This window comes from Eschscholzia californica, unplaced genomic scaffold (genome assembly GCF_041429995.1).
Source record: "Eschscholzia californica isolate CP2 unplaced genomic scaffold, dmEscCali1.0.p SCAF_5, whole genome shotgun sequence".
In the NCBI taxonomy this organism is placed as follows: Eukaryota; Viridiplantae; Streptophyta; class Magnoliopsida; order Ranunculales; family Papaveraceae; genus Eschscholzia; species Eschscholzia californica.
The window spans coordinates 17811100-17823200 of record NW_028238472.1 but is presented as its reverse complement, the minus strand read 5'-3'; the positions used below and the strand labels follow the sequence as shown (position 1 = coordinate 17823200).

The following is a 12101-nucleotide window of genomic DNA, read 5'->3' as shown; positions in this document are numbered from 1 at the left end:
AAATTTGTGTAACCATCTCTATTCCAATTCATTCCCAAAACTAGTTCAAATCTGAAATTTGAGTCGTAAAATAATTCGGCAGCACCTCGTCTATATATGGTCACCCCAAAATAGTCCATAACATTCTAAACACGATCCTGAACATAAATCATTAGAAGAAATCGAATAATAATTATCTAAATAGCTCCAAATTTCGATTCCAAATGAAATTAGTACAACTATACAGTTATGAAAATAACCATTTAATAACCATCAAATTTGGACGAAATTGGAAATTCTGAACGGATAGATATGTAGAACAAGTCGAATAGAATTACCTGGAAGAAATTTCATTAAATTCTGACGACCAAGCGCGAAGAAATCGACGAAATAAACTCGAGAACTTTTCACGACCATAACCCACTTTTCTCCTCTAAGGCTCGGTTCCTTTTTGAAATTGATTTTCAAATCAAATGTAAGTTTGGTTTATACCATGGAATGAGGTGAGGACGTGGGTACACATGCAGAGGGTTTCATTTTAAACAAAATTGAGTTGCCACACGTGGCCATTGTAGCACCCTTACTTTATAAGGGTGCTGCTAGCAAAAACGAGGGTGCAAATAGCAGCACCCTTATAAACCCTTAAACCACTTTAACCCTTTCCCCCCTTTTATTTTCTTTTTCCCTGTTCCTTTACCCGAGAGTGTGAAGTGGGGAGGTGATTGAGTGGGAAAAGGGTTTAGAGAGAGAGTAGGGTTTAGAGAGAGAAAGTGAAGAAGAAGGATAAAGAAGATCAAAAAGCTTTGCTAGGGTTTGGTTTCTTCATCTTTGTGCTTCATTATCAAGTAGGTTTCTTTTTTCCCTAGGGTTTATATAGCCCTCTTTAATTTTAAACCTAGATTTGAATGGTTAGAACAATAACAACTTTAAGCCATGAATTTGTGTTAGGTTATCATCAAATTAGTACTAATTAGTGATACCATAGATATATATTATGATTAGAAACTAATTACAACAACAACATAGTAACCTTAGATCATTATTGTTATATTAATGGAGTATACATATACCCGGACAGCAACCTAGGTTATTTAGGTTATATAAATATGGTATATATATACACCCGGACAGCAGCCTAGATATTAAGAATTGTTTGTGTTTATGTTATTTATGTTGATAATTGATTGTATGAGATGATGTGTATGATATTGGAGCATAAGTGCTATCAATAGTTGTGTGTGATATATTGCTTTAGGTTGTTAACCTAGAAAGCATAGGCTAGTCGGAACCAAGAATGGTTGGCTCGACATGTGGGTCGATTGCAAACACTAGTTACCATTACGATATTGGATAACTTGGTGGACCATGATCTTGAGTTTCGTTAATGGATTGAACTAAGACTGGTTGGCTCGACATGTGGGTCGATTGCAAACACGAGTTTGTCGATTTGATATTGGACAACCTAGTGGACCAGGGGCTTGGGTTCTAATATGGATTGACGGTTGTAATCCATAGGTGGTTGGCTCGACAGGATGATCGATGCAAACACAAGATCATTCGTGTGGACCACATACTTCTAGTTTGAGAAGTAATCTACCAACTAGAGGTTGGCTCGCCTCCTGCTCATATGTAAAGTGCTCGTGTTGCACTGTGCTCGTGTTGCACGGATTCCCTTTTTGGGTGGTATCCTTTGTCTATTGAGAGGTTTAAGTCGATGCAAACACGAATGGTAAGTGACGCTATCTTGTGGACCTCAAAATTGGTTATGCCCCTCCAAAAGGGAAGTTGTATTGTATGAATCTCTTCAACCATGTAACAGGTTGACTTCAATTGTGTTAGCACGAAAGGTGTAACATAATGGACTGTTATTATTGTTCTGTTGTTCGATACTTGGTTTTGTGTTGAATTGGTCTATTTAGACCTTAGGTAATTAGAAATCTACTAGCTGGGTTCTGACCCAGCCTACTATTTTTCAGGTGATAGAGATCGGGGAGCGCCACCAGCTTGATCCCAGTTCGTCAGCTCAGAGCTTCTTTCTTAGTTTTTGCTTTCGAGATTAGGTTGTTATTTGGAGTTTCACTTTCTAGATAGTTATTTGTTTCATTCGTTATTGTCCGACCTACGTGTCGATGATTCAGAACCATTGTTTGAGTTAAGACAGTTTAATGGATTTCTTTTAGATGATTTATTGATTCTTATGAGCTTCACATTTGATATTATTTGTCTCTTTTGATGGATATATCGACTATGTTTACTGTTCTGCGGAGAAATGCTTTGAGTTTAGGTTTTCATGGCGGCCGACGTGGAAATCTAGATTTGGGGCGTTACAAAGTGGTATCAGAGCTCTAGGTTCATAAATCCTAGGATCAGTGTGTAGGGTTCAACCCCTCTAAGCGCATAGTACGTAGTAAATTTTTGTACGGAGCTCTTGACTGTCTAAGTTCTGACTTGGTTTCTCTTTTGGATTTGAATAGAGTTATGGTTAGCGAAGGGGCTACTGGTCGTGGCAGAGGTCGTCGCAGTGCTCGCACCCGAGGGGGTGGTAGAGGTCGAGGTCGAGGTGTCCTACCTGAGGAAAGGGGTTCCACAGCACCAGAGGGTACACATGGACAGTCAGGGGGTCATGAGACTACAAATCCTAATCTGAACGGAGGAGAGACAGTGACAATTGATGCAGCCGCATTGCAAAATTTGATTAACATCGCAGCAGAGGCTCAAACAAGGGAACAAACTCGGACGCAGAATCCGACACTAGAGACGGAAGGTCCTGCTGTGAATCTGAGGCCACCGACTGAGATGACCTGGTTGAAGTACTACCATGAGTTTATGAAAATGAAACCGCCGACATTTGATGGGACTGGAGGACCGGTAGAGGCATATGAATGGTGTAAGGAGATAGAGAGGATGTTCGTGGCGTTTGATTGCTCTGAGGAATATAAGCAGCGGATGGCAGTGTTCTAGTTGAAGAATAATGCAGCTACTTGGTGGGACACTCAGTCTAGGCTAGTGGATCCGTTGAGGTTCACCTGGGAAGAATTTAAGAAGGTATTCATGGAAAACTTTATTCCTTTCTCGGCACAACAAACACTTAAGAGGGAATTTCAGGAGTTGAAGCAAGGGGAGAATCAATCAGTTTTGGAGTATGAGAATGAGTTTCACAGACTCTCCCTCTTCGCTACTCAACTAATTCCCACAGAGGAGGAAAAGATTGAGAGGTTTGTCAATGGGTTGCGTGACAACATTGCTAGGTACATTGCAGGGCAACCTAGTTTCGACACCTATCAGAAGGTGGTTTCTTGTGCTAAGGTTCACGATGCTCGGATACAGGAGGCAAAGAAGCAGAGAGGAATCAAAGTGCAAAGCAAGGGTGAACAAAAGGGGAACAGTAGCAGTTATGGGAAGGTTGGTTGGAATCAGCGCAACAACTATAATGGTCAACGGGATGGTAAGAGGCCTCGGATCGAGGGAGGCAACAGGGATATGACAGTGGTGACTACAGGTAGGCAACCGCCAGTGGCTAGTGTTGATGGTGTGGAACAGAGACCATTTAGAGGAGTTTGTTTTAATTGTCAGGAAGTAGGACACAGGTCTTTTGATTGTCCGAGGAGGATTAGAGCTCAAACAGGAAATCAGGGGCGCCATCATGAGCGTAACCCACAGGGCAGACCACAGGGACGTGGGCAACAACCACAGTTGAATGCCATCCTTCCTAGAGATGACCGCGCACCTACTGATGTGGTGGAAGGTACATTCCTTATTCATACTAGAATGGGTAAAATTTTATTTGATCCTGGTGCCATGGGCACATTTATCTCTGTTTCTTTTGTTCGTAAGTTACCCATAGAGTTAGATCGATGTGGGAGATCTTTTTCGGTGTCTTCTGCTTGGGGTGGTTTGATTGTGATAGACTACATCTGTAAGGGGTGTATCATTAGATTGGGTGAGCGAGATTTCGCTGCAGACCTTTTTGTGCTTGAGTTGGTGCGGTATGATGTGATTTTAGGCATGGATTGGCTTGCCTCATACCATGCACTTGTGGACTGTTATGCCAAGACAGTCACATTTTCTCTTCCAGGGGAAGAAGTGTTTACAGTGTCAGCGTTGACTTGTCAGATGAGAGAGGTTCACCTGAGTCACGTAGAGCTAGAAGAGCATCCGGTAATGAGTGAGGGGCTTGATAGTATTGATGTGGTTAGTGAGTACCACGATGTGTTCAGAGATGTACCAGGGTTGCCACCACGCAGAGAGGTTGACTTCTGCATTCAGTTGGAACCGGGTACTAAACCTATAGCCCGAACTCCTTATCGAATGGCTCCGATAGAACTGCGAGAGCTTAAGGACCAGATTCAGAAATTACTAGATCAGGGGTTCATACGTCAGAGTAGTTCCCCTTGGGGTGCACCCGTTCTTTTTGTTAAAAAGAAAGATGGGTCAATGAGGTTGTGTATTGATTATAGAGAGCTCAATAAGGTTACGGTGAAGAATAAATATCCTTTACCAAGAATTGACGATCTGTTCGATCAACTGAGAGGGACCAAGTGGTTCTCTAAGATTGACTTGAGGTCAGGGTACCATCAGTTACGAGTCCGAGAGGAGGACATTCCTAAGACGGCATTTGTGACACGTTATGGTTCGTATGAGTTTCTTGTTATGTCTTTCGGTTTGACTAACGCTCCTGCAGTGTTTATGGACCTCATGAATCGGGTGTTCAGGGACTTCTTGGATAAATTTGTCATTGTCTTTATTGATGACATTCTTATCTACTCCAAGACTAAGGAGGATCATGAAGATCACTTGAGATTAGTGTTAGAGAGACTGATGGAACATCAGTTATATGCAAAGTTCGAGAAATGTGATTTTTGGCAAAAGGAAGTAAAATTCCTAGGCCATGTTATTTCGAAGGACGGAGTATTGGTTGACCCTTCTAAGGTTGAAGCTGTGCTTAATTGGAAGCAGCCTACCTCGGTTACTGAGATTTGCAGTTTTCTGGGATTGGCTGGGTATTATCGACGGTTCATCAAGGGGTTCTCAAGTATTGCAGGACCTTTGACGAATCTTACAAAGAAGGGAGTGACATTCTCATGGGATACGAAGTGTGATGAGGCTTTCAAAGAACTTAAAACGAAGTTGACTACGGCACCGGTGTTGGTCATTCCAGAGAGTGGCACCAGATTTGTGATTTATACAGATGCTTCTATTCAGGGTTTAGGGTGTGTATTGATGCAAAAAGATAAAGTGGTTGCTTATGCTTCTAGGCAGTTGAGGCCACATGAGCAAAACTATCCAACTCATGACTTAGAGTTGGCAGCTATAGTGTTTGCTTTGAAGATTTGGAGGTACTATCTGTATGGTGAGAAGTTCGATCTCTTTACCGATCATAAGAGCCTCAAGTATCTCTTCTCACAAAAGGAGTTGAACATGCGTCAGCGCAGGTGGTTGGAGTTGATGAAGGATTATAACTTCACGTTGCAATACCACCCGGGTAAGGCAAATGTGGTAGCCGATGCACTAAGCCGACAACCGAGGGGTATCGTGGAAACATTGATGATGAACCAGTGGAAGATGTTGGAGGATGTAGCAACATACGACATTGACGTGGTTGGGTCAGGAATTGACTCGTTATTTCTGGGTAGTATGGTTGTTAGACCATCTTTGTTGAATCGTATTGTGGATGCCCAAATTGATGATGAGTGGTGCCAGAAACAGGTTTCGTTAATGCAAGAGACTGAGACTGAGTTCAGTACCGGGCAGGACGGCGTATTGAGATTTCGAGGGAGATTATATGTACCGGCAGATCCGGTCTTGAGACGGGATATATTAGATGAAGCACACCGAAGTAAGTACACAGTTCACCCCGGGGGTAACAAGATGTACAAAGACTTGAAGAGGCAGTACTGGTGGTCAGGGATGAAGAAAGATGTTGGGAGTATGTGAGGAAGTGTAATGTGTGTCAGATGGTGAAAGCGGAAAATCGACATCCATCCGGACTCTTGGAACCGTTGCCCATTGATGTGACACTAAAATGTCACATTTGGAGAGCCTAACTTAGACTAATTATTCCTTTTCGAGTGTTATCAATAATATTTTATGTGTTTTTCATGTTAGGTACCTGTTTTGGAGTTAGACATGAAAATCGGAATAAAGGGAGCGAATCATCACTATCATTTCATGTACCCAAAACGAGAGAAAAAGACTTCAAACAAATCAAATGAGAAGAGGAGTCAAAGACGAGTCCAACGGTGAAAACGGAAGTCAATTCCGAGTTCGGACGGGGAAGTTGTGAAAGAAAGAAGTCGAGGTTCGGTCTTAAAACAAAGATGCTATAAAGGCACCCTCCTTTGGTTATAATTCTAGAAGACACCCTCTTGATTTCCAAGTGAAGATTAAAACCCAAGTCTAAAACCCAAGCCCAAAGAAGATGAAAGAAGGAAGAGATTTTGGAGGCACCCAATGGACTCAAGTTTGAGTCAAAGTCAAGGTTGACTAAGTCTAGGGTTTGAGTCAAATACACTATTCATCTTCTTCTTCATTAAACAACGAAGAGGGGAGAGAGAGAAGGAGGCTAGGGTTTGAGGGCTCTTGGAGATCTAGGGTTTCAAAGAGTTGCTAGAGAGAGAAAAGGAGAGAAGAAGAAGGTGGCCGGCCAAGCTAGGCCGGCCAACACTAGGGCCGGCCTAGCCTTGGCCGGCAGCTGCTCGGGAAGGATGCACGGGAGATTAAGGGACGCGCACACTTCACGGACTACATGGGAGCTGCTCGGGATCCACAGCACCAGCCGGCAGCAGCAGCTTGGGACGCAAGGAAGCTGCTGCTCGGGATTCACAGCACGGCCGGAACAGCAGCTGTCCGGAACTCGGCAGCAGCTCGGGTCCAATGTTCCAAGCTCGGGAACGTGCGGCTGTAGCTCGGACTGTTCATGGGACGCGGCTGCAGGTCGGACATGCTCGGGACAGCAGCTACCGGCTCGGGAGAAGCTTGTGTTGGCCGGATTTTATGCATTTTTGGCCGGAAACTTGGCCGGATTTTCTGATTTTTCCGGCAACCTTCTTGATCCGAAACCATGGGGCTTTTACTTCTCATGTCCTTGGCTAGCTTCCCATGTGATTTGATTTGATTTTGGGCTACAAATTTCTAGAGAGAGAAAGCTAGGTTTAGCTTTAATGGAGGTTTGTGATAAATGGAGAAGATGATGGTGGTCGCTATGGGGAACCCAGAATTTGCTAAGGGGAGATCGGCTGCACCTTAAAGACTCAAATTTTCCGACGAACCTATCCTTGAACCATATCGGAAAAGGGGGATTCTCTTATCATTTCCTTTCCATTTCTTATTCAATCACCATATTTAGCTAACTTTAGTTTGTCGATTATATGAGATGAAATGTGATGAATTCGTGATTATATTTAATATGATTTGATGTTTTGATTATAAATTGATGTTCATTTATTTCGATTATCGTTTTGATCGTATTTTCATGTGTCTTGTCAAGCACTTCGCATAGTTAATAGACGAAACGAAGTATTCGATATCGATTGTAGTCTAAGTCATAATTTCATGTGTCTTGTCATGCATTTCACATAGTTAGGCGACTAGACAACACTTTCGTTGACTCGGGATAAACCGATTATGATGTTTGTTTGACTAAGTATGATCTCCGGATATACGTAGTGCTTATAGACATCACCTTAGGAGTCGAACATCGATTATAATTAGGCACATTAGATCGGACCATACATAGTTGTAGATTTATCATTATGGATTCCCGGTTCGACACCTCTATCACTTATTGTTGCCCGAATCGAGTCTTATTTGCCTCCCGACTCTTGTTCCTTCGACTCTTCTCTCGAATCTCTCTCGCCCGTTTTACTTTTGATTGCTTAGTAGTTTTATTTGTTTTCTTTATTGCTTATTCAATCAAAACCCCTTATTAATGTTTCTTCCTTTCCTTTTTTAGTTTAAGTTGGCGTTTAATATCTAGACCGAGGGATAAGACCCTTCGATATCCAAACTACCTTCCTATCCTTGGATCGATCCCGGCTTTGCCGGATTACTACTTGATACCTCCGCATGGGTGTGCAACCTTTTCGGGTGCATCACCCATTCCGGAGTGGAAATGGGAGAATATATCAATGGACTTCATCACGGGTTTACCGCGATCTAGTAGAGGCTTTGACGCTATTTGGGTGATAGTTGACAGGTTGACGAAGTCGGCTCACTTCCTACCAGTGAAGACGACAGATAGTGGGGACCGACTGACACAGTTTTACATTAAGGAGATTGTCAGGTTACACGGAGTTCTGGTGTCTATTGTTTCAGACAGAGATTCGTCCTTTACTTCACGGTTTTGGAAGAGTTTCCAAACTTCTATGGGGACATCTTTACATTTCAGTACAGCTTTTCACCCTCAGACTGATGGGCAGACAGAGCGAGTTAACAGAGTACTTGAAGATATGTTGCGATTCAGTACTAGATCTTGGAGGGAGTTGGCAAGATCACTTGCCTTTGGTGGAATTTGCATATAATAATAGCTACCAATCTAGTATTGGCATGGCACCTTTTGAGGCATTATACGGGAGACCTTGTCGGTAACCATTGTGTTGGACAGAGGCAGGTGACGCTAAACTAGAAGGACCAGAGGTGATTCGGGACACTTCTAAGAAAATTGCTTTAATTCGAAGTAGGCTCCAAGCAGCTCAAAGTCGTCAAAAGAGTTATGCCGACAACCGACGAAGGGATTTGGAGTTTATTGTTGGAGATGAAGTTTTGTTGAAGGTGTCACCTATGAAAGGTGTTTTACGATTCGGTAAGAAAGGAAAGTTGGCTCCTAGATATATTGGACCTTTCAGAATAGTTGAGAAGGTGGGAAAAGTAGCCTATCGTCTTGACTTGCCTGCAAGCTTCACAGGGGTCCACGATGTCTTTCACGTTTCAATGCTTCGAAAACATGTGAGAGATGGAGATCAACATTCAGTGATAGATTACCATGATTTGGAGCTCCAGCCAAATGTATCATATGAAGAGGAACCAGTTCAGATTATTGATCGTAGAGAGCATGTCCTTCGACGAAATACGATTCCCATGGTCAAGGTTCAGTGGAATCACCACAATGACAAGGAAGTCCCATGGGAGCGTGAAGATGATATGCAACTTCATTATCCTCACCTTTTTCTCTCGACAGGTACATTTATTTCGAGGACGAAATTTTCTTTTAGGAGGGGAGATTGTAGCACCCTTACTTTATAAGGGTGCTGCTAGCAAAAACGAGGGTGCAAATAGCAGCACCCTTATAAACCCTTAAACCACTTTAACCCTTTCCCCCCTTTTATTTTCTTTTTCCCTGTTCCTTTACCCGAGAGTGTGAAGTGGGGAGGTGATTGAGTGGGAAAAGGGTTTAGAGAGAGAGTAGGGTTTAGAGAGAGAAAGTGAAGAAGAAGGATAAAGAAGATCAAAAAGCTTTGCTAGGGTTTGGTTTCTTCATCTTTGTGCTTCATTATCAAGTAGGTTTCTTTTTTCCCTAGGGTTTATATAGCCCTCTTTAATTTTAAACCTAGATTTGAATGGTTAGAACAATAACAACTTTAAGCCATGAATTTGTGTTAGGTTATCATCAAATTAGTACTAATTAGTGATACCATAGATATATATTATGATTAGAAACTAATTACAACAACAACATAGTAACCTTAGATCATTATTGTTATATTAATGGAGTATACATATACCCGGACAGCAACCTAGGTTATTTAGGTTATATAAATATGGTATATATATACACCCGGACAGCAGCCTAGATATTAAGAATTGTTTGTGTTTATGTTATTTATGTTGATAATTGATTGTATGAGATGATGTGTATGATATTGGAGCATAAGTGCTATCAATAGTTGTGTGTGATATATTGCTTTAGGTTGTTAACCTAGAAAGCATAGGCTAGTCGGAACCAAGAATGGTTGGCTCGACATGTGGGTCGATTGCAAACACTAGTTACCATTACGATATTGGATAACTTGGTGGACCATGATCTTGAGTTTCGTTAATGGATTGAACTAAGACTGGTTGGCTCGACATGTGGGTCGATTGCAAACACGAGTTTGTCGATTTGATATTGGACAACCTAGTGGACCAGGGGCTTGGGTTCTAATATGGATTGACGGTTGTAATCCATAGGTGGTTGGCTCGACAGGATGATCGATGCAAACACAAGATCATTCGTGTGGACCACATACTTCTAGTTTGAGAAGTAATCTACCAACTAGAGGTTGGCTCGCCTCCTGCTCATATGTAAAGTGCTCGTGTTGCACTGTGCTCGTGTTGCACGGATTCCCTTTTTGGGTGGTATCCTTTGTCTATTGAGAGGTTTAAGTCGATGCAAACACGAATGGTAAGTGACGCTATCTTGTGGACCTCAAAATTGGTTATGCCCCTCCAAAAGGGAAGTTGTATTGTATGAATCTCTTCAACCATGTAACAGGTTGACTTCAATTGTGTTAGCACGAAAGGTGTAACATAATGGACTGTTATTATTGTTCTGTTGTTCGATACTTGGTTTTGTGTTGAATTGGTCTATTTAGACCTTAGGTAATTAGAAATCTACTAGCTGGGTTCTGACCCAGCCTACTATTTTTCAGGTGATAGAGATCGGGGAGCGCCACCAGCTTGATCCCAGTTCGTCAGCTCAGAGCTTCTTTCTTAGTTTTCGCTTTCGAGATTAGGTTGTTATTTGGAGTTTCACTTTCTAGATAGTTATTTGTTTCATTCGTTATTGTCCGACCTACGTGTCGATGATTCAGAACCATTGTTTGAGTTAAGACAGTTTAATGGATTTCTTTTAGATGATTTATTGATTCTTATGAGCTTCACATTTGATATTATTTGTCTCTTTTGATGGATATATCGACTATGTTTACTGTTCTGCGGAGAAATGCTTTGAGTTTAGGTTTTCATGGCGGCCGACGTGGAAATCTAGATTTGGGGCGTTACAAAGTGGTATCAGAGCTCTAGGTTCATAAATCCTAGGATCAGTGTGTAGGGTTCAACCCCTCTAAGCGCATAGTACGTAGTAAATTTTTGTACGGAGCTCTTGACTGTCTAAGTTCTGACTTGGTTTCTCTTTTGGATTTGAATAGAGTTATGGTTAGCGAAGGGGCTACTGGTCGTGGCAGAGGTCGTCGCAGTGCTCGCACCCGAGGGGGTGGTAGAGGTCGAGGTCGAGGTGTCCTACCTGAGGAAAGGGGTTCCACAGCACCAGAGGGTACACATGGACAGTCAGGGGGTCATGAGACTACAAATCCTAATCTGAACGGAGGAGAGACAGTGACAATTGATGCAGCCGCATTGCAAAATTTGATTAACATCGCAGCAGAGGCTCAAACAAGGGAACAAACTCGGACGCAGAATCCGACACTAGAGACGGAAGGTCCTGCTGTGAATCTGAGGCCACCGACTGAGATGACCTGGTTGAAGTACTACCATGAGTTTATGAAAATGAAACCGCCGACATTTGATGGGACTGGAGGACCGGTAGAGGCATATGAATGGTGTAAGGAGATAGAGAGGATGTTCGTGGCGTTTGATTGCTCTGAGGAATATAAGCAGCGGATGGCAGTGTTCTAGTTGAAGAATAATGCAGCTACTTGGTGGGACACTCAGTCTAGGCTAGTGGATCCGTTGAGGTTCACCTGGGAAGAATTTAAGAAGGTATTCATGGAAAACTTTATTCCTTTCTCGGCACAACAAACACTTAAGAGGGAATTTCAGGAGTTGAAGCAAGGGGAGAATCAATCAGTTTTGGAGTATGAGAATGAGTTTCACAGACTCTCCCTCTTCGCTACTCAACTAATTCCCACAGAGGAGGAAAAGATTGAGAGGTTTGTCAATGGGTTGCGTGACAACATTGCTAGGTACATTGCAGGGCAACCTAGTTTCGACACCTATCAGAAGGTGGTTTCTTGTGCTAAGGTTCACGATGCTCGGATACAGGAGGCAAAGAAGCAGAGAGGAATCAAAGTGCAAAGCAAGGGTGAACAAAAGGGGAACAGTAGCAGTTATGGGAAGGTTGGTTGGAATCAGCGCAACAACTATAATGGTCAACGGGATGGTAAGAGGCCTCGGATCGAGGGAGGCAA

At 42.6% G+C, this 12101-nt stretch overlaps 1 protein-coding gene across 3 annotated transcripts; it reads left to right on the top strand.

The window, feature by feature from the left end:
* The first annotated feature begins 2575 nt into the window (after positions 1-2575).
* LOC147537582 (uncharacterized) lies at positions 2576-11668 on the top strand. 3 transcript variants are annotated; one of them, XR_015226364.1, is made up of 3 exons: positions 2576-3724; positions 10605-10688; positions 11103-11668. XR_015226364.1 is itself a non-coding variant. In XM_086644674.1 (2 exons), the coding sequence occupies exons 1-2, from the start codon at positions 3031-3033 to the stop codon at positions 10634-10636; spliced, it is 726 nt and encodes a 241-aa protein (XP_086500800.1). In that variant the 5' UTR covers positions 2576-3030; the 3' UTR covers positions 10637-11668. The 3 variants fall into 3 exon arrangements, 1 of the variants encoding a protein (XP_086500800.1); XM_086644674.1 differs by having other exon boundaries at positions 10605-11668; XR_015226365.1 differs by lacking the exon at positions 2576-3724 and adding an exon at positions 9251-9473 and having other exon boundaries at positions 10605-11668.
* Positions 11669-12101: the final 433 nt, after the last annotated feature.